This window comes from Ornithorhynchus anatinus, chromosome 20 (assembly GCF_004115215.2).
Source record: "Ornithorhynchus anatinus isolate Pmale09 chromosome 20, mOrnAna1.pri.v4, whole genome shotgun sequence".
Lineage (NCBI taxonomy): Eukaryota > Metazoa > Chordata > Mammalia > Monotremata > Ornithorhynchidae > Ornithorhynchus > Ornithorhynchus anatinus.
The window spans coordinates 9,592,833-9,615,275 of record NC_041747.1 but is presented as its reverse complement, the minus strand read 5'-3'; the positions used below and the strand labels follow the sequence as shown (position 1 = coordinate 9,615,275).

Genomic DNA, 22,443 nt, shown 5'->3' with positions numbered 1-22,443 from the left:
GTCCCACGTAGGGCTCACAGTCTTCATCCTCACTTTACAGATGAGGGAACTGAGGCACCGAGAAGTTAAGTGACTTGCTCAAAGTCACACAGCTGACAAATGGCCAAGCCGGGATTTGAACCCATGACCTCTGACTCCAAAGCCCGTGCTCTTTCCACTGAGCCATGCTGCTTCTCAAATATATGGTAATCAGGTTGTCCCACGTGGGGCTCACAGTCTTAATCCCCATTTTACAGATGAGGTAGTGGAGGCATAGAGAAGTAAAGTGGCTTGCCCAAAGTCACACAGCTGACAAGTGGCGGGGCCGGGATTGGAACCCATGACCTCTGACTCCCAAGCCCAGGTTCTTGCCACTGAGCCATGCTGCTTCCTCTAGAAAAATACTAACATCTTAGGTCAGAGTCAGGGGCCTGGGTTCTAATCCAGTTCTGACACTTGCTGGCTGTGTGACCCTGGGCAAATCACTCAATTTTTCTGTGCCTCAGTTTCCTCAACCATAAAATGGGGATTCAATCCCCGTTCTCCCTCCTTTTAGACTGTGAGCCCCATGTGGGACAGGGACTGTGTACAACCTCATTACCTTGCATCTACCCTAGCACTTAGAACAGTGCTTGACACACAGTGAGTGCTTAATGACTATAACATTAATAATATTACGGCTGTCTATGGCAATTGTGGCCACTGAACAATGCCAGCCCACGGTTTCCTGGGGTAATATGCTCCCTTCTTCTAGCACATAACAATAATAATGGCATTTGTTAAACTCTTACTATGTGCCAAGCACTGCTGTAAGCACTGGGGTAGATACAAGATAAGCAGGTTGTCCCTCGTGGGGCTCACAGTCTTAATCCCCATTTTGCATATGAGGTAACTGAGGCACAGAAAAATGAAGCAGCTTGCCCAAGGTCACACAGCAGACAAATGGCGGGGCTGGGATTAGAAACCATGTCCTCTGACTCCCTGGCCCGTGCTCTTTCAACTAAGCCATGCTGCAAGGACCAGCTTTAGACCAGGGCAGTGGGAAGACCAAGGGAATGGACACTGACTAGTCAATACCAGTGAATCCTGATAGAGTCCCAGCAATCTTCCTAAAGGGGTTCAGAACCCTGGATAAATTCCCATTTCGTCCATTGACAAGAGCGGTCCTGCCACTCAGTTTTATTTTTTTGACAGTGCTGTTCTCAGCAAATATCATTTGGGCCAAGCCACAGCTAGACCAGACAATTTATTTTCTCCCAAAGACTAAAGCCTCCAATTGAGAAAACTGAAGCAGGGCCATAATTTTTTTTTTTTTGTAAAACTGATAGCAACTATTTAGAAAAAAACCCCTCTGATAAAGTGAAGTAATCACAGAAAAAATGATTTGTCAGCACTGTCCCCTTTGACTTTTCATGTTAACAAAGATAAATATATTTTGGGGGGTAAAAGCCTAAAATCCCAGATAAAAATGTTATCGTCTACTCTCTGAAATATCTCTGCACACCTTAGTAGATCTGTGAAGAAAGCTCTAGAGGAGGTGTGGCAGGACAATCAATTGGCTGTCAGTCTAGTTAGGATGCACTGACCTGATAGAAAGCACCGCATCATCATTTAACTCTCAAAAGTTACATAACATTTCTTGGTCTCACTGAAATACAACAAAGGGGAATGTGACCTTCATTTCCCCAGCCCGAGTGCCTTTACCCTGTGATCACTAAAAAACAAACAGATTAGTCTGAAGGAAGATCTGTTTCGTTCAAATACACATAACGGGGCTCTCAAACCTCACGAGATCTCTGCGCAAAAGTGCCACCTCTTCCTGGGAGTATTATTAACTTTTTGCACATCCACTTGACAGAAAAGCAGAAAACCTGAGAAGTTCTCTACCAACCTCACTCCTGTAGGGGCAGATAGGTGGATGGCATTTTAACCTCACCTTCGGCAGTGCAGAAATGGGTGTGGGAGACAGCCACTCTCACTCAATGACAATGGACCAGTTTCGAATGAAGGGGACTCATGCACCTACCCATCTAATCCCCTTTTCTCTTCAATTTGCAAATCCACGAAGGAAAACGACACGGGCACCAACTTCTACACCCCTTTCGCCTCCCACCATCCGACAACTGGCAGAAAAGACCCAACATGCACCGATTGCAACAAATGTCACAAGAAGGCGATGGTTTAAAGAACACCAAAACAAAAAAAAAAGGTTTTCCCAACTCACAGTCCGGGCTTCCCCCTATTCCTACGGCTGCCCTTCGGCCAGAGATTTGGATTCCTACCCGGAGAGAGGAGGCGTGTAAAGAGGGAAAGGGGGTGGGCCTTGGAGCCCCTCTATAATTCAACAGGGGACCGTCCATCCACCTTTCCTTCCAAAAAGCAGAGCGCCAGGACCAGAGGGGAAGGAGGGGAAATCAGCGGGTATTCAATGGAATAATTAGTAATAATAATGGTCATCTTCACCGCGATTAAGTCAAGCTGCTGCATGGGACGCTAGCTGCTCCCAGCTCTGCTCACCGCCTCCAGCCTCCAACCCGCCCCGCAGCTCCAGCTGCAGCGAGCGAAGGGAGCGAGCGCCGCGCGGGCACGTGGCCCGGCCGGCGGCGGGGCGCGCGTCCGCTCAGAGCGTGAGGACGAGACTGCGCCTGCGCGCGCGCTCCTTCTCCCTCCCCCCTCCCCCCTCCTTCGCGCGCCCGCCGGCGGCGAAGGCCAGACTGCGCAGGCGCGGTCCCTCGTCGTTGCCGGCGGCCGCCGCGGGAGCGCGCGGCGGGCCCCAGCCCTCAGGGATTGCAGGGGAGAGGCTGGACCAGGGGGGGCCAGAAAAGCAGGAAAAAAAACCCAAAAGTCCCCCCCCGGCCTCGCTCTTCAACTATCAAACAGTTGGATGGCATTAGCTGAAGTTAACCTTAGCTTAAGTTCAGCAGAGCAGAAGGGGAAACGAGCCTGGGAGGAGAGCAACTGTTGCACCAAGGGCCATCACAGACCTCATGAGGTGTGAGAGCCCCATGATCTGGGTTTGGACTAAAGAAACCTTCCTTCACACTAATCTGTTGGCTTTGGGGTATGTTTTTTAGTGATCACTGGGTAAAGTCACTCAGGCCGGGGAAATGAAGGTTGCATTCCCCCGTGTTGTATTTCAGTGAGGACTAAGATATCTTAAGTAACTGTTGAGGGATAGATGGGGAATGATCCTCACACTGTGGATTCAGGGAGTCCTTAAGAAAGAAAAATTCGACGGCTTGGAGGGAAAGCTCTTATTTGGAAGCCCAAAGTCCCTTTGTGGGGCTGCCAGGTGTCATCAGGCAGCGTGGCTCAGTGGAAAGAGCACGGGCTTTGGAGTCAGAGGTCATGAGTTCGAATCCCAGCTCTGCCACTTGTCAGCTGTGTGACTGTGGGCAAGTCACTTAACTTCTCTGTGCCTCAGTTACCTCATCTGTAAAATGGGGATTAAGACTGTGAGCCCCACGTGGGACATCCTGATTCCCCTGTGTCTACCCCAGCGCTTAGAACAGTGCTCGGCACATAGTAAGCGCTTAACAAATACCAACATTATTATGAGAAGCAGCGTGGCTCAGTGGAAAGAGCACGGGCTTTGGAGTCAGGGCTCATGAGTTCGAATCCCAGCTCGGCCACTTGTCGGCTGTGTGACTGTGGGCAAGTCACTTAGCTTCTCTGTGCCTCAGTTCCCTCATCTGTAAAATGGGGATGAAGACTGTGAGCCCCACGTGGGACAACCTGATTCCCCTGTGTCTACCCCAGCGCTTAGAACAGTGCTCGGCACATAGTAAGCGCTTAACAAATACCAACATTATTATTATCAGGCAGCACAGGAGTAGGATTTACTGATTCTGACTCGATAAGGACTTGGATAATAAGAAAACAGGTACAGGTTGCTTCCTTTTTCATGCACATAGCAATCAGATTTATTGAACTCTTTGTGCAGAGCAGTGGAGTGAGCACACAAGAGGGACACAGTCCCTAACCTTCAAGGTTTGTACAATCTGGAGGAGGAGTTTACAATTTAGGACCTACAGTATCCCAGACTCATTTTTCTGTCCCACAGTATAATTGATTCAATCGTATTTATTAAGTATCTACTGTGCAGAGCACTGTACTAAGCTCCTGGGAATGTACAATGCAACAAAAAAGAGGGACAAACCCTGCCCACAATGAGCTCATTCATTCAATCATTTATTGAGTGCTTACTGTGTGCAGAGCCCCGTACTAAGCACTTGGAAAGTACAATTCGGCAACAGATAGAGACAATCCCTACCCAACAACGGGCTCACACAAACCAAGGGTGACTGTCTGACACCCCATGAAATCCTATCCCATTTGCACCCTGTTTAACTTAAAATAGGTAGCTGCTATCACCCAGAATAGGTTCAGCACAACGATAGAAAACATCATTCCCAAGCAATTTCATTCTTGTAAAATGGGGTTCTGTCTGATGTAATTTCTAAGTCACTCCAAGAAAAACAATTAGGTTGGTTTTCTTTCCCATTTGTAAAATTGAAATCTCCAATTTTAAAATAATTTATTGAGTGGAAACATTATATTTGGTCATTTTGTCTGTCCGCCCACTTTTATCTGAGTGCCTCATACCATGATTCAGTTTTGTCTCCAAACCAGGGGAAGACAAAAATGCAGCCACCTAAATGAGTCACTGTAGTCCGAGAAACGAACAGGTAGCAGAAATAGCTGAATTTTTGCCCATGGCAACTGTTCCTGACCAAGTGTACAAAAGATCCACTCTGCAGCCACTTCATTCCATGGTACCAAGTATGTCCAGTAGTTTGGAAGACTCGGGCACCCAGGAATGGCTGAACGTATCCACCGTAAACTTCCAGTCAGGTAAGAACTGCCGTGGGTGGAAGTTCAGACCTGATTGCCCTTAACCCCTTCCTTCTCCTTGCTCCTTTACTGTGATCAGTGGCTCAGCTGCAGTAAATTTGTCCAGTGACCTTTCGGACCAAATGATTAACCCCCCGCCAATCTATTAAGGTGACCCCTAAAAACTCAAAACATATCCCACCAAACTCACAGACAATCATACTCATCCAGCTATCCCTGGCCAGGATCAAGAGGGATGCCAGACTGCAAGTGCAAAAGGTAATAATTGTGTTATTTGTTAAGTGCTTACTATGCGCTAAGCATTGGAGTAGATTCCAGATAATCAGATTGGGCACAGTCCCTGTCCCTCATGGAGGCTCACAGTCTAAGTAGGAGGGAGAACAGGTATTGTTTTAGGTACATGCCTAAATCATACCACTTTATTCCAGAGATGATACTTCCCATCTGTACTCACTGTTAGAGTGTCATGTTTGAGAAACCCATTTGCTTGTATTCACCCCAGCACTTAGTACAGGGGGTGGCACATAACAAATACCATAATTATTTCCTGGCTTCAGCCCTGCCACTTAGTTTGCTGAGGGGAGAAGGGCCATGGGAATTATGGGGTCCAGGGACTAATTGCAGCGAGTTGAAGTTGGTGCTCCGTGGAGAAAGCAGATGGAAGAAATAAAAGGGACAAGGATAGAGAGAAAAGAAAATGTAGAACTAAGAAAAAAGGTTTTTGTGATCACAAGTTCTAGTGGTTCCAAACTTTCATCCATCCCATCCAATGGGTAAGAATCTCTGGTTCCACAGGGCAAATTCAGCAATCAGTCATCATTACTACATTACCTTTACAGTTACTAAGTAATGTAGTATTGATGACTCTTAATTTTGGATGGGATTTTTAAATTGTTTTCTAGAATGGCTTTCACTAATTCTTCTTTCCCCCCACCTTCACCTGTAAAGTAGTTGTGTTTATATGAACAGACCCTCTTCTGTACCCAGCTCTATTTATAATTCCAGAGAGCTGTTTCTTAAAATATTATTTCATATGTGTCATTGAGGGGTGAAGGGGGTCAAAATTTGAACATTTTCAAGATCTTTTCCGTTCTTCTTAACTAGGGATAGTAAATGAGCAATTAAGTATTCACAAAACGTTAAGACATCCGAAGTTACTCCGAAGACCTCTGCCTCCCAAATTCCTCCCAAAATTGATTCCTTGGAGAAAGAAAGGCTCTCCAGGTATGTGATTTTAAACATTAAAAGGTTCTCAAATTGTGCATCCAGAATTCCAAAAAAATGGACAGGTATCTAGTCTATCTGGATAATGGTAAGGACTGCTTTGTTAATTTAAAATTCAATGTGAAACCACACACATAACACACACACGCACACACTCACCCCTCTGTACTAGCTTTCCGATTTTCCATCTGCTTATCTTGCACATACCTTTATATTAAACAGAATAATTGAAATGGAGAGACGTATGGATACTATGTTAAATTGAGCAAAAGCTGAATAAACCAGCAGTATAGGATTATTATTAAAACAAAATGCTAACCGTGTTCTGAGATGTATTAAGAGTAGTACGATTAGAATTAGTATTTATTAAGCACTTACTATGTGCAAAGCACTGTACTAAGTCCTGGGAGAGAATAATGGGGTAGGAATTAGAAACAGTCCCTTGTCCCTTGGAGGGTGGCTCATAATCTAGATTTTGGAATATGATAGGTTAGGGATAGAAATGAATTCTCCCATATCCTCTGTACTAGTCAGATTTTTAGAACTGTGCCCAATTTGGGGCACCACATTTTAGGGAAGGCACAGAAAACCTGAAGAGAAGAACAACCATATTGGGGGGCAGGTGAGGGAGGTCACAGTTAAGGTTTGGAATAGACATCAGAGGAAAGGGGGTTTGGGCTATGATACTATGACATGAGATTATGCTCCAAAAGATTAGCGAAAGCAGGATGATAAACCCATAGGATTTAGATATTAAGTTCAGTAAATCCAATTATAGTTATATACTTCATTGTCATTATAGTTATTTCAGCATATTATTAAAATATACATTTCAGTCATTTAAAAATCAGACTTGGAATTTGGAATGGAATTGCATTTTAGCCCATGATTTGGGTTTTGCTTTTTCTTTGGGTTTTTTTGTTGTTGATTTGAGGGGGGTGTTTCCCCCTAAAAATCATCTCATCACGATTTCATTTTCTTTAATTTCTTCCTCTGTTTCTTCTCTTCTTATAATGCTTTTTCGGTTGTTTCTTCATCAGAATTGAGCGCGACCCAAGAGACAAAAACAAGCATTGCTGAAGTTGAGAGTCCTTTTTCTGGCTATTTTTCAAGGGAATCAACAGGAAGGCCACTAGAACCATTTGACTCAGACCAGCACCCGGATGAGGTCTCAGTTGATGCCTACAGGCCCACTGGATCTGAGGCCCCTTTAGGACAACAACAACAACAACATCAAGAACTTGTGAGGGTTGGTTCTGGATGTTTAGCCTCCCTGGAACGCACTCCACCTGCAGTGAGAAAAGAAAGGAAGGCCACTTTTGACCTCTATAGAAAAAGTAGAGCACAAGCCCATGTCAGAGTCAAAAACCTCTTGATTGACTGGAATTTTAAAGCAGATTTCAGTACTAAACCTGAGGTTTTTGCCAAGCCAGGTTACCGAGACTTTAATTTGAATTTTCCTGAAAACAGGACTCCCATCCCTAGGTCTCTGTTCTTTCCTCCCAGCCTTTCAGCTGCAACAAGAGTATTTGGCAAAAGCAGAAGAGCTTTGTTTTCAAGAATTCAAGCACTGGAACAACCCAAAGGCCAGAGCTTCTCAATTGATAAGACTCTAAGCGGAATCTTAGTCATATCTTCTAAGTCTCAGACACCTGCAAATTTCCAATCTCAAAGGCATTATAGTCCTGACCCATTTCCCAGGTTGAGGAAGTCATGGAAAGAGCCCGATACTTATTTTGACCATCATAAACCGGAAAGGCCCTGGAATGAGAGATTGAGAAAGAGTCCTCAGACTGAAATTCATATCCAGCTCCTGAAGAATGAAAGCTTATCCGAGCACATTTTAGAGAGGAAACCTCATATACAGGCTATGATAGGTATTTTGTTACTTCTTTACTTTTTATAAGCACTCAGTTCAATTCTCTGTGTGGGAAATGATGGTGATACCGATATTTATTACTGCTCCTACCCACTGACACACGCCTGGGATTCCCATTATCCCCTCTTTCTCCTCCAGCTAGGAGGGTGAGGAGATACTTTTGGAATGTTGGGAAGTTCTGTGACTGGCTCTGTGGCCGTGACTGCTAGATTCTCAACAACAAGGAGCCCCAAACTCTGCTTCTCTAGACACAATGTTCCTCTTGTTCACATTACTGTCATTGTCTTTTATAGTCATTTTTTGATTTTACTGGTTCATCCTTCCTTGATATGCCATACCCCTTTCCCCTCCCCTTTTCTCTCCCTTCTCCTCTCCACTCTCCTCCTTTAGTTTTAGATCGTGAGCCCCTTGAGAGCCAGGGACCATGTCCAATTTTCAATTTTCACCTGGGTAATTTCCCCAGCATTTAGTACAGTGTTTGGCATGAGATAAGAACTTAATAAATACCATTATTATTACTGATGTAAAACCAGTCACTTTCCAGAGGAAAATTTCTAACCTGTGATAGCGCATCAAAAGGGTGGCATTGGGACTCGTATAAATTTACTCATATAAATGACCCCAAAATCCCTCTTTTTTTTTCTTTTCCAGAAATTGCTTCGGCTATGAAGGTAACAAGAAAACTGTTAAGTCATCAAAAGAAAAAAGAACCCCAGGATTCGGGTAAATGCCAGCAGTGTAAATTACCTTAATAAATAAACTGTTTTTATTAGATTACTGTTGTAAATTCCAAAATTTGAGGGATTAACTGAGGAACCCCCTTTAACCCATTATTTTAGAAGTGGAATGAGGACATAGAGGTTACATAATTTTATTCAATGTAAATAAAAAATACAAAATGAAATATATCCAGAATATATTTGCATTACTGATGGAGTTTGGATATGGAATTCCAATTATTCTAGGATTCCAATTTCACCCTGAATCTTTACTAACCTGATTTGACATATACACAGAAAATCAAGTCCTTTTTAATCAGGCCAAACACATTTCTTGGAGCATAGCCAGGAGCTGATCCTTCTCAAACCTTCTTTGACTTTAGACCAAGAAAAGATATGACCAACAGGCACTAGAAAAGCAGACTTCAAATATATGGGACCAGGACCAATTGTTTTCCACCTCTGCTAAGAACAGAAGAATAGGTTGGGATTTCAGCATCAGGAATTCATTAGCCATCAACTGAGGAGTTCCCAACACTGGTCTTGGTTGTGAGAAATTATGAAATGCTCTTGGGAGATATTTAGGATCTAGGATAGATCCTCTTTTGACTGAAAAGTCCATTGGTAGAGGATTCAATTATAAATTTTTGGAGGGCAGGGGTCACATGTTTTACTTCTAGATATTTTGAATAATCTAGTAGAGTGCATTGCACTCAGTAGAAGCTCAGTAAATGCTGCTACTGCTGATGGTGATGGAGGGCTGGATGTTAGATAGATGAGCTCTTCAATTTCCTCTGGCCTTCTAACCCTTGGACTGTCTATTGTTGAACACTGCACCCCTTCTCATTGCCTTGGTTGAAAGGAGTGCCTCCCCAAAGCAATGAGAAGAGTTCATGTGTCTTGTTAAATATACTTCTGGTCATATTTCTGGCTAGACCTCACCCTTTGCAAAAATGTTAATAGTATTTTTCAATTCTATGGTGCTTGCACATGTTTTATACTTGAAATTCAGTGTTTTTTCTGAACTCCAGTTGTTCTGACAGTATATTTTGGCCAATGTTTTTCTTTTCAGTCTCCACTTATTCTGAAGAAGAAAGTAAATCAGAGTGGGTGCGTGGTATCGGTTATAAGAGTTTATCATCACAGCAATATGATGGAATGATGGCCATAGCAAACTTAGCTGTTTTTAATTGCCGAGTACATGGAAGAACTGCACTTAATCTCAAGGTATCTTACTTTCTTCAATAATGGGAATTACTACTCGGCATTATATTTTTGTCAACATTTTTCAGGGAGGTTCCCTGACTTTAATAATTTCACTTCATCTGGTTGGAACTTCGTTCCAAACTTCTACTTATGTTCACCTTCACTTTCATTGAAACACAACTCATTTCCCTTAATGACACCAGTGGTAGCTCAGTAATGGAAAGGGTTAATAGTAGTTATATTGGACAGCACTAGAATGTGCTTTTGGATCCATTCTAACTCAGTAAGCTTTGAGTATCATCAGACATTTTTGAGACATTCATTCAGGAGTTGCTAATAACTGTTCTTTGAAAGTACATTCATTCAATAGTATTTATTGAGTGCTTACTATGTGCAGAGCACTGTACTAAGCACTTGGAATGTACAAATTGGTAACAGATAGAGACAGTCCCTGCCCTTTGACGGGCTTACAGTCTAATGCACTATAAGGCATTCATGTGATACGGTGCATCCATATCCACAGATATTGATATCTATACATGTGTCAAAAACAACTAGAACGATGCTAGATATACTATAAACTGCTCAATAAAATGCATTTACTGACTCCTGTCAGAATGGTTGACTTAGAATTTACAAACTCAATAGATCAATATTCCAAGGGATATTAAATATAGTGAAATTCATTAAAATTTTCACTTTACATTATGGCCACTCTTGTTTGATCCATTCTCCATCACCAGTGGTTTCCTTGGTAAGTGCAATACATGTCTATTTGCTCAAGAATATAACAGTTGTATTAAAATATAATTCTGGTCCTCTGGAAAATGCTTTCATTTCAACAAACCTCAAACATTATTAAAACCACTGAGACAGGAACTATATCAGTCAGTCAATCAATAAATGGTATTTATTGAGCGCTTACTATGTGCAGAGCACTGTACTAAGTGCCTGGGAAAGGACAATGCAACAGAGTTGGTAGATGCAATTACTGCCCACAGGGGCTTACATCCTAAATCTTAAAGCCTAATAAAATCCTCGGTTAATATTATTGTGGGAAATGCTGATTTTTTATTTAGTAAATCAATCACTTTGTTTTTTCTCTCAATATATTTTAGGCCTTCTTTCTCCCTAAGTGTCCAGCCTTAACACCTTTGAGTCACATTTTGCTATATCTTAATTTGTCATTTAATGATTTGCAACTCTTTCCAGAGGAGGTAGGTCAATTCCAGTTTTTACTTCAGTATTTTAGTATTTACATTAAAAGAATAAATCAATCAAAGGAAGTAGAGATATGATGTATTAAGCCTTAACTGAAAATTCCTGGTGTTTCCCCACAATAATGAGGAGCAGTGTGGCCTAATGTAAAGAGCTTAGGCTTGGGTGTCAGAGGACCTGGCTTCTAATCCTGGCTCTGCCATCCACTGGCTGGGTGACCCTGCGCTAGTCACTTCACTTCTCTGTGCCGAACTGCATCCAACCTGCTTAACTTGACATACGTTAAGAGCACGTGGTTGGGAGTCAGAGGTCATGAGTTCTAATCCTGGGGCTGCCACTTGTCAGCTGTGTGACTGTGGGCAAGTCACTTAACTTCTCTGTGCCTCAGTTACCTCATCTGTAAAATGGGGATTATGACTGTGAGCCTCATGCGGGACAACCTGATTACCCTGGATCTACCCCAGCACTTAGAACAGTGCTCTGCACATAGTAAGCGCTTAACAAATACCAACATTATTATAATAATAGTAAAAATTGTAATAATAATAATACCTTCTGTGGTAGGCTGCTATCAGACCTACCAGTACCAAAATTTAGGTAGTCCACAACTACCGTTCTGTGCCTTAAATTCACAGCCCCCCAAAAGCTGTGTGAATCAACAGTGTTCTGCTCTCCGGTCCTACTCTCAGCTGGGGTCAGGAGCTGCGTTGAGCAGGGTGTGTATGACCTCTAATCCCTCCAAGGCTGTGTGAATTCCAGAATTCAGGACCACCACCTTTTGCTCTTGATAAAAGAAAGAGATTAAAAAGAATTGTATGAAAGCTCAAAGAAAGGAAGTTCCAGTGTGAAAGTGCTCCTTGTGGGCAGAAAACATGTCTCCTGATGCTATTAGAGCGTACTCTCCCAAGCGCTTAGTACAGTGCTCTGCACACAGTATGCACTCAATAAATATGATTGATTGAAAGTAAAATCTTAATCAGCAAATGAAATTGTACAAGCTTAAAAGAGGCATGGTTGATTGAGTCCAAAATCAAGAGCATTTAAAACAAATCCCATCGCAAAAAGCAATGCTCAGTTTGGTACCTTTCCCTAGGCAAAAATAAATATAAATGAAAAATTTAATAAAAATCGTGATTACTTGATTCACTTTTATCAAGATCCCTTCCCCTTTCTGTTCCTTAGGTGTTTTGTCTTGAAAATTTACAAGTTCTAAATCTAAGAAGCAATCCTATCAAAGAGATCCCTTCTAAAATCCGAGAACTCCAGAAACTTAAAACGTTCACTATTTCCTTCAATTTGATCTCTCTCTTGCCGCCTGGGTAAGGTGTTCATTCTAAAATAATTACTCAAAATATTCTGGTTCAGTCAAGGGTAGATTTTCTTGTGAGTGAATCCTCATTGGTTTAATAACTCCCCGTTTGACCCAGTTAACTGCTGAACTTAAATACGATAAAACTTGCAAACTACCTGTTGTTTGTGTTAAAATGAAGCCAAGTTTAGGAAATCGAACAGTTGAATGTATTGGGCACTGTACTAAGCCCTTGGGAGAACACAGTAATTGCGGGACACACATTCCCTGCTCTCAAGGATTTTACAGTCTAGTAGGGGAGACGGACAGACTGTGGAAGCCAGAGGAAGAACAGGAAGCAGTACATACACATCAGGACCTCTCCAACAAATAATTTAACCTACAGATTAAGCAACGATTTAGTTTTAAAATGGACCCATGTAGAGTATTTGAAGGTGTTTTAGGTTCTCTATTTTTCTACAGGAGGAAGCAATGAGGCCAAAAACTAAACGATTTCTGAAATGTGATAAGACAATCAATGGTATTTATTGAGCATTTACTGTGTGCAGAGCATTGTACTAAGCACTTGGGAGAGTACAGTACAACAGGATTGGTAGACACACTCCCTGCCCATAAAAACTTACAGTCTAGAGAATAATAGAATAGATCTGATTTAGGGCAGCATCATTATATTTTGAGGGATAATTTGTACGTTCAATGCTGAAACAGAAACATTTCTTAACAGATCTCTTATGATGTCACACATGTTATGGGGGGGCACAGAGTGTAACATGATGATGTCACAGGTGGGGCCAGAGGCTGGATACCCCAGGATAGGATTTAGGGTAAATTAAATGGTACCTTAGGTCTGTTCCTTTTTACATGTCCATTTTCACTGAAACCTCTAGTTCTCTGCCAACACTGTAAGTAATAAGTATGTGAAATTACCTAATCTAATCACTTTATCTCTTTTTAAAGGCTATTTTTATTACCCTCTCTTCAGCTGCTGGATATCTCCTACAATTGTATTTGTGTTATTCCCGAGGACATCCGCCATCTCAGGTATTGGAGTAGGAGCCATAAACAAAGATGATGAATTAAAACCTCTTGAGATATTTTGTTCCTTAATAGCACTTTTGTGCATTCCAGAAAATAATGAAGACGTATAAAAACTACCTTTTAAAAATGGCAATAATTTCACATGCAACCAATTAAGTATATTTAGGGACGATTTAAAGGTTCTGAAGTGGGAAACAGACATTAAATTTAAAGGAACTGCTCAAAGGATAGACCAAAATAGAATAGATCTTTCCAGCAGTGGGAACATAACCTTACTCATATTTTAATACCATCAGAAAAGGCAGCTTTAATGGACTCCCTGATTTTGGCCTTGATATTACAGAAGCGAATGAGAGGCCAAAAAGAAACGGGAGAGATTGCTTTTTGCCTTAAAGGACATTTTTCAAAGCTCTGGTGTCTAATGCAGTTGGCTAAATCGGCAGCTAAATGGAATTAAACTCTGACCCAGTTCTTGCGTCTTTAAACTCTGACCCAGTTCTTGCGTCTTTAGTACCCAGAGCTTCATGATGCTACTCTCTCTGCTTCCAGCCATCATCAGAAAGGGAATAAGTGGCTCTGGGCACAGGAAAATTGAGATGAGTAGGCTTGAAAAAGGAAAAATGCATCATGTTAATTTGGTTTAAATGAAAGAGAAAAAAGTTATTAGAAGCTACTTGTGTAGGGGCAAGTGAGCCAAATTAGCAGCGATACTAGATGTTGATGAACAGAAGGGTATGGGTAAATGGGTGATTAAGAGTGATTGGCTACCTCTTGAACTATTAGTACCAAGTATTGTTTTGCTTTTGAACCTAGGATACACTTTCCCCTTTATTTTTAACTTGTCTAAAAAGTATGTCACTTATGAAAACATTTTGCATATGTATGCGTATTTGCAGTGAGTTTAAAGCAAATTTAGAGGGTGATTGTTTTGAATTATTATCCTCATAGAATTGTTACTATTATTAAATTTGTTAAGCACCTACTATGTGTCAAACACTGCTCTGAGCACTGGAGTAGATACAAGTTAAGCTGCATTCAGTCCTGTCCCACATGGGGGTCACAATCTAAGAAGGAGGGAGAACAGGTTTTGAGTCCCCATTTTATAGATAAGGAAACTGAGGCACAGAGAAGTTAAGTGACTTTCCCAAGGTCAAACAACAGTCAATTGTCAGAGCCGGGATTAGTTAGAATTCAGGTCTTCTTCCTCCCAGGCCTGTGCTCTTTCTAGTAGCCAACACTGCTTCCACCGTGGATACAAGTGGAAATTTTGCAAAAATAATGTCATAAGGGATGTGAAAGGACTAATGCATATTTATGCACATCCTTCACATCTGAGGTAATGCATACGCATTTACATGGACTGGTAATATAGTAAAACAGCCAATAAGTGAAAATGTAATTCTAGATAAATAACATATGTCAGTTTCTCAGTTCTTTGCATTCAGTTGTCCCCGTGTTTAATGGCCGGTACTAATCAATAGTGGACATGAGAAGAATTTGGCTTCAACCTGAAAAATTACAAGAATGATTTTTTTGTTAGACATTGGGTCGTCATCTCTTGCAGAACTCTGGAGGTTCTAAACGTTGAAGGAAACGAACTGGTTGCTTTGCCATCTAGTGCTTTGAAACTTCATCTGAAAAAAATCTTCCTAGATAATACCTTTACACATCCTTTACTGTGGAGAGAGAATTCTAGGAACAGTGCCCAGCGCCTCATTCATCTGGCCTCCTTGTGCTTTGCTCAAAATCACCTGTGGCAAAATTACAAAGTGCTCCCTCAGGAAGCTCAGAAAATACTGCTCTGGTAAGTAAACTAAACATGCGCCTCCCATCATCATCATCATCAACAGTCTTAATTGAATGTTTGGGCAAAGCCCTGCCTTAGCTACAGTGGTAAATTATGAAAGAAAGATAAAGTAGTATTGGTTCCTGCCCCAAAGGATCTGGCAATCAGATGGGGAAGAGGGCAAACACAGGAACCTGAACAGAGATATAAATGCAAGAGCTAGGGGTGAAAAATTTAAGAATTCAAATGCAGAGATTAAACCTAAGTGCTTGGATAACTGGAGTGAATAGTGGGACCAGACTAATAGCTGGGGGCGGGGGAGCAGGGGGAGGTAACCACTTCTGGGAAAGCTTTATGCAGGAAGTGGGTTGGGGTTTTATCAGAGCCCTGATGGAGGTGGTTTGGCGAGAGGAGAAGGGCATTCCTGGAACGGAGTGTGGGCGATAGCATGGAGGAAGGAGAGTCAGCTGTTCAAGCATAAAAGCTGAGGAAGCAGATGGTCTGGATGATCTGAGGCTGGAAGCTGCAGGTTGGTTGATATCGAGGGGTCAATCATTCAGTCAAAAGCTGATCACTGAGTGCCTACTGTATAATGATGATAATGATGGTATTTGTAAAGCGCTTCCTCTGTGCTGGGCACTGTACTAAGTCCTGGGGTGGATACAAGCAGATCGGGTTGGACACAGTCTCCGTCCCCAAAGGGACAGTCTTAATCCCCATTTTAGGAATGAGGCAGTAACTGAGGCACAGAAAAGTGAAGTGACTTGCCCAAGGCCACACAGCAGACAAGAGGCAGAGCAGAATTAGAACCCAGCATCTCTGATTTCCAAGACTGCGCTCCTTACACTAGGCCATGCTCTCTTCCGCTGTTGGATAACTTCCCTAATTTTTGTCACGTGGTCCTTTTTTCTGACTTCATTAGTCATACTGCAGTGCAACCCTGAATTCTGAATAATTCCACCCTAGTTCGTGCTGCTTCCTGCTCACAGGTCTGGGAGCCAGGAAGACCTAGGTTCTAATCTCGGCTCCACCACTTGTCCATTGGGCGAGTCAGTTCGTTTCTCTGTGGCTCAGGTACCTCATTTGTAAAATGGGGATTAAAAGTGTGAGCCCCCTTTTAAGTGTGGGGCTGTGTCCACCTGATTAACTTGTGTCTACTCCAAAGCTTAGAACAGTGCTTGGCACATAGTAAGCACTTAACAAGGTCCATAATAATAATTATTATTACTCAGTTAAGTACAAGATATAAGCCCTACCCTCGTGGAGCTTATAGCCTCATGGGGGACTAGCAGATACAAGCCATCCACAAACACTATAGCTGTTAATAGTAAAACTACCTGGCATAATGGTGAAACTCAAGGTTTGTAACCCCCACCCCACCGCCCCAACAAATAAAAAAGGCATTCTAAACCTTAGTTATCGTGCTGTTCAAATTCCAAGGAAGACCATTGCTACAGTATTTGTTTAAAGTCCTGAATACCAGTGGCTACAAGTAAATAGGGCTTAGGGCCATTACTTTTCCAGAAATTCATTAGTATTACACTGGGAGCTGATTGTTACAGTAAATGGTTACAACTTAGTCCCCTGAGTGATAATCATAAACTGCTGATCCATGAAGACTAGAAGCACAGAGTCACGGTTTGCTGACTGCATTGTGCGTGGCCCGTGGAAAACTGCCGTTCCTTGGAATTCTATGTCACGGGTATCAAAATGGTTTCAAAATATTAAGAAGTGATAAATGAAACCAAGGTTGGAACACCTTTGGCAAGGGAAACCTAGAACGTTTCAAGTGGCTAATAAATTTACCCAAAAGTAGTAATTCACCACTTCGAAGAGGGCACCCATGTACAAATACTTAATGGCACAAGCAGCCTACCTGTAGGAATGAATTTGACAAGGCTGATTTAGGGAAACCTGCCTCTTAGTCTCTCTCATCAAACTTGATAGCCTGTTTATATTGGAGGGCTCTTAATAATAATTATGTTATTTGTTAAGTCCTGATTAGGTGCTATGTACTGCACTAAGCACTGGAATAGATACCAAGTCATCAGATCAGACACAATCCCTCTCGCACATGGGACACACACTTTAATGGGGAGGGAGAACAGGCATCCACTCTCTTTTTTACAGATGAGTGAACTGAGGCTCAGAGAGGTTAAGTGACTTGCCCAACCTCACACAACAGGCAAGTGTGATCTTGCCTGTGTCCTACGGAACGACTACCAATTTATGTTGTACTCTCCCATGTGCTTAGTACAGTGCTCCGTACATAGTAAGTGCTCAGTAAATATGATTGACTGATTGATATGACAGAGTCTGAATTAGAACCCAGGTTCTCTGACTCCCAGGCCTGTGCTCTTTCCACTAGGCCATGCTCTCTTCCACTGTTGGATAAATAACCCTAATTTTTGTCACATTGTCCATTTTTCTGACTTCACTGGTCATACCGCAATGCAACCCTGAATTCTACATAATATTTCCACCCTAGTTCACCATCATCTCTAAAATGTTCTCCAAAATGTGTTCTTCATGTTCTTTAAAATAAAACCAGTTGATTAATGGGTGATCCATTTAATAAGTGAATTAGGAATGTAGTATGTTTAAATAGTTAAAATTATTTTTGTTTAGTATATTTATGCAGACTCATGCTTCGCAGTCATTTTTTGTGGTTATTTTAAACAATCAATCGGTGATATTTATTGAATGCTTACTGTGTGATGAGTACTAAGTACTAAGCACTTGAGAGAGCACAGTACAGTTGGTTAGAGACCATTCATACCCTCAAGATACTTACAGTCTATAATAGTCTGAAAAGTTAAGTTGGTCTTCTTGTAGCTGCAATTTTAGAGATATGGAAACTGAGACCCAGAAAGCAAAGAGCCAGAATGAAGGAGCTGTGAAAATTAAGCATCACAAAGGAGTACTACCCAATTCACTACCTTTCATATTCTGTCAAAAATTGTGTCTTGTTTTTTGGCTTAAGTCCCTTCATTACCTACTACAGTGCTGTTTTTGCTGTAATCTGAGTAAATAGAAAAATGTCATTAAAGTAGGGTTAGGGTTAGTCACCAGATCAGTTTATTGTGTTTGACACATAATAAGTGCTTTACACATATAATAGTAATAATAATAGTAATAATACGTTCCCACAGCTTGACATACACAGCACCAAGAAGCACCGTCCTCAAACATTAATATGAAGAGGTCTTCACCTTTCTCAGAACTCTTTAATGGTACCCACATACCCCTGGCCTCAAATTAAAAGTCCTAATAGTGGGATTTTAGATGTTCTAGCAGTTGGCCCCTATTTACCAAACCACACTCTTCTCTCACTTCACTCCAGTTCAAGCTCTCTGCCTCAGCCGTGTCTTTTTCGGCACTTGCTACCTGGAACACACTCCGCATTTCTTTCTAACAAACCATCTCTCTCCTTTCCTTCAAAATGACAGCATCAACATTTCCATTAAGACTTTCCAGTCCAACCTCCACTCAGCTCAAGTACTTCCAGTCATTTCAGCAAACCACAGAGGCAATTGAGGCCTGAGTGGATCTTTGATTAGCCAACGCAAATGCTGACTTGATTTCCCACAGTACTGTCAGCGACGTGAATTCACATTTTACAAACACATATTCTTTTTTTCCTTGCAGCTTTTCCCTCTGCGACTATTGTCAGGGACCAATGTATGGCAAAGGACTTCAATTAATCCGACCTTACAATATTTTTGGAATTTCGCCACTTCCTTTTATGTTTCATGTCTGCTGCTCTTCCTGTTATAGAAATCTTAGATTTGACAACCAGTTCCTGACTGATTTTCTGGGTAAAAAATGATAAGAATTGGAGCTGAGTAACTGATTAAAGAGGAAAAAGTCCCATAGCCTAAAAGGAAAGTAATGAAAAATAATGTCAACTTTTTGAGAATGTAACTTCCATGTGAGTTTTACAATCTCTGTAAAAGAAATGCCTTAAATTAGGAATCTTTTGCTTGTGTGCAATTGCTACTCTTCAGTTCGAGATGCTAGAAAAACAAAAATGAAGACGTGAAAATATTGGCAGTTTTCTTCTTATAATAATAATGTTGGTATTTGTTAAGTGCTTACTATGTGCCGAGCACTGTTCTAAGCGCTGGGGTAGACACAGGGGAATCAGGTTGTCCCACGTGGGGCTCACAGTCTTAATCCCCATTTTATAGATGAGGGAACTGAGGCACAGAGAAGTTAAGTGACTTGCCCACAGTCACACAGCCGACAAGTGGCAGAGCTGGGATTCGAACTCATGAGCCCTGATTCCAAAGCCCGTGCTCTTTCCACTGAGCCACGCTGCTTCTCTATATTGACTGTAGTTTGAAAGGTCTCTCCAACTTTGCTTTGCTTCTTATAAACAGCATCCTCTGAAAGGATCATCATATAAAATTGGAGTTGCCCTCTACGTAATTCTGACCATGTTGAAAACCCTGTTCCTGGGTTGACTAATACAATGGGCACTCTTGTCACCACAGCCCAAAGTGAGATCTTCCTGCCAGCTTCTTTGGGGGTGGTAAAATGATGCTCAGAATTTGCTAATATCCTACTGAATTAGGGACTTCTGGTCATTTTAAGGTAACAATTAGTTAAAGCAATGATGGGCTGAGAGAACAGTTGATTAGCCAGAAGCACAGGTGAGGTATGAGTCCATGACTGATTGGGAGAAGAGTGCAGGGATGGAGAGAGGAGAAAAGGGGAGAAGACTGCTCTGAAGTAAAAAAAAAAAATTAAAATCCAGATAAAAACCCAAAAAAGGCAGAGGAATATCAGTGCAACAACACAGCTGCAAAGACCCCTGAGCTTTGGTCTGGGACCAAGGTGCTGTGCCCACCTGATGAAGCCACACACAGTCGACCCATCAACCAATGGCATCGATTGAGTACTATATGCAGAGTACTGTACTAAGTGCTTGGGAGAGTACAAAACAACAGAATCGGTAGACAAGCTGTCTGCCCACAAGGAGTTAAGGAGCAGGGCATTAGCCTGGATTACCAGACACCTCCTGGAAAGGCTAGAATAGAAGCATGCCTTTTGAATAACAAAAAGAACATGAAGGCCATTTCAGAGACTTAAGGGTGAAAATCAAATGTATGTTCACCCAAGGAGCTGGTTGAACTTTAAAGGTTGAAATTTGGACCAGAAAACTTTTGTCTAGATCTTCATAATCCAAACCAAGTGGAAGGTTGGATAGCTTCCAAATGAATAATTCAACCCAAAACTTAACTTTAAATCCAAAAATACCTACGTGGACCATCCACAAGAAACAAATCAACCTGATAAGGACAAGCAGGTATTTTGAGTAAACAAACATTTAAATAGACCAGAATCAGTTTAGCAAAGGCCTGGCCTAAATATTTTCTTATTCAAACAATTCAAGACAACTAAGACTGGGTTTTAATTCAACTAAGAAAAATAGAAGGATTTTAATAATTGAATTAATAATTATATGCAAGATATGATACTGTCAAACTGGGCATGATGCAAAATTTGTCATGATGCAAAATTAGAGAAGCAGCGTGGCTCACTGGAAAGAGCACGGGCTTTGGAGTCAGAGGTCATGGGTTCGAACCCCAGCTCTGCCACTTGCCAGCTGTGTGACTTTGGGCAAGTCACTTCTCGGTGCCTCAGTTCCCTCATCTGTAAAATGGGGATTGAGACTGTGAGCCCCACGTGGGACAACCTGATTCCCCTGTGTCTACCCCAGTGCTTAGAACAGTGCTCGGCACATAGTAAGCGCTTAACAAATACCAACATTATTATTGTAGCGGGGTGGGGGAAGAGGGAATCCAGAGACAATCAGACATTACAATAACAATCAAAATTAACTGCAGAATTTCTGCACTATGGAGCAATAGGTTTGTTTGGAGCAAAGCCTCATCAGGAAGTTGGATGGAATGAGAAGATAAAACGACATCAGATGTTTGCGCAAAAGGAAGCGCTCTTCCAGCAGGGAAGAGGGTGAATACATAATAAATGCAAAAAACCATGATTGAACCCTAAAAAATAAGAAGAAAGAAGTCCTTTTTTCAGGTTTTCCCTTGCTAAAGTGAGAACATCCTCTTTCCTCAAGCTTCCACATACAATGAACTGATTGGCTTTCTTCAGCCCAAAAGAATAGACTGTTTAAGGATCCAGTGAATAATAGATGAGAACTGATTATCGATCACCATTTAGAGCTAGTAAACTAGCTTTGCTCATATCATCAGTTATCAGTCCTTGGGGATTATGTCCCCCATGGGAATAACAAAATGATGCAAGCTGGAAGATGATATTTGGCCCAATCTAGCAGAGAGTTGTCAAACCCCTGTCCAAGGCCAACTCGGTAACATACCATAAGGAAAAACAGACTGTATTTCATCAATTTGTTTTCCCCCGATATTACAAAGCAAGTAGTAAAATGTAGAAGAGCATTAAATGAACAGGCTTCATCCAAAATCCCTGTCTTAAAAGAAAGACACTATTGTCCTTTATGGTAAAAGTTGACAGCTTGGGAATATTTCATCACCAAATTGCTTCTGAAGGTCCAGTTTGAATTATAAGTGCAGATCTTTAACTGCATCAACCTTTCTAAAATGGGCTGGTCTCAGTGATCTTATGCCTTAATTAGTGTCCAGAACTACATTACAGGAATCCCTGGAAAAAAGGCCTCTATATCACCAGCTTCATACCCGAGCAAAATTCACAAATACTAGAGAGGATTTCCATATGAATACCTTTATAAATCAGAACATGGAAAAAATTTAAAACAATTTGCAAAAAATTATGGTATTGTGCCTTTGCAATTGCATACTTAGCTTCCTCAGAATAAGCCTGCTGCTTGCGGCTTCTGATGCTCCTTCAATTTCCTAGGAAAGCCAACTATGTAAATGGTTGAAAGGAAAACTGATGAGTAACCCTGCAGTTTTGGAATCATGTGGGTGTAGGTTCCAAGTGGTTGTTTTTGCTTCATAGATCCAAACTATCTGTCATCGAGTAACACTATAGTATCAAAAGAGCATGCACTAACTCCATGAGTGTATAGTACAGAGGCCATCGGGATTTCAACTTCCCATTGAAACCGGAGTTCTCAAATGCCAATTTTAGTAATAACAGGCTCTCCCAAGAACGCATCTGTTAGCCCTAGAAAGGGTCTGCTAAACTAAAGCCATATGTACAGCACTGGAAGTAAGCCGAAACTGGCTGGAACTGGCTCTAGTTAAAGAAAATGTCC

The 22,443-nt window shown here is 41.6% G+C and overlaps 2 protein-coding genes across 11 annotated transcripts in view; one reads left to right on the top strand and one right to left on the bottom strand.

Moving 5' to 3' along the window:
• The window catches only part of LCP1 (lymphocyte cytosolic protein 1), a 57,843-nt gene extending 55,335 nt beyond the window's left edge, over positions 1–2,508 (bottom strand). The window contains exon 1 of the mRNA XM_039914976.1: positions 2,443–2,508. The gene's annotated coding sequence lies outside the window, so the exon portion shown is untranslated. The remainder of the gene's footprint in view (positions 1–2,442) is intronic.
• A 214-nt stretch (positions 2,509–2,722) lies between these two features.
• Positions 2,723–21,237, top strand: LRRC63 (leucine rich repeat containing 63). 10 transcript variants are annotated; one of them, XM_039914995.1, is made up of 13 exons: positions 2,723–3,040; positions 3,801–3,862; positions 4,612–4,833; positions 5,044–5,091; positions 5,938–6,057; positions 7,098–7,934; positions 8,588–8,659; positions 9,728–9,882; positions 10,980–11,078; positions 12,262–12,398; positions 13,346–13,429; positions 14,967–15,230; positions 18,861–19,187. In XM_039914995.1, the coding sequence occupies exons 3-13, from the start codon at positions 4,638–4,640 to the stop codon at positions 19,039–19,041; spliced, it is 2,193 nt and encodes a 730-aa protein (XP_039770929.1). In that variant the 5' UTR covers positions 2,723–3,040; positions 3,801–3,862; positions 4,612–4,637; the 3' UTR covers positions 19,042–19,187. The 10 variants fall into 10 exon arrangements, with proteins under 10 accessions (XP_039770929.1, XP_039770935.1, XP_039770934.1 ...); XM_039915001.1 differs by lacking the exons at positions 3,801–3,862; positions 18,861–19,187 and adding an exon at positions 21,089–21,237; XM_039915000.1 differs by lacking the exons at positions 3,801–3,862; positions 18,861–19,187 and adding an exon at positions 21,083–21,237.
• The last annotated feature ends 1,206 nt before the right edge of the window (positions 21,238–22,443 follow it).

What these genes read in the sequence shown, in the direction of transcription:
- LRRC63 (XM_039914997.1), top strand. Translation starts at nt 4,638, where the DNA reads ATGAGTCACTGTAGTCCGAGAAACGAACAGGTAGCAGAAATAGCTGAA. An exon ending in CCAGACTGCAAGTGCAAAAG is followed by an intron (nt 5,092 to 5,937) that starts GTAATAATTGTG and finishes CTTCTTAACTAG; the next exon opens with GGATAGTAAATGAGCAATTA. An exon ending in GAGAAAGAAAGGCTCTCCAG is followed by an intron (nt 6,058 to 7,097) that starts GTATGTGATTTT and finishes TTTCTTCATCAG; the next exon opens with AATTGAGCGCGACCCAAGAG.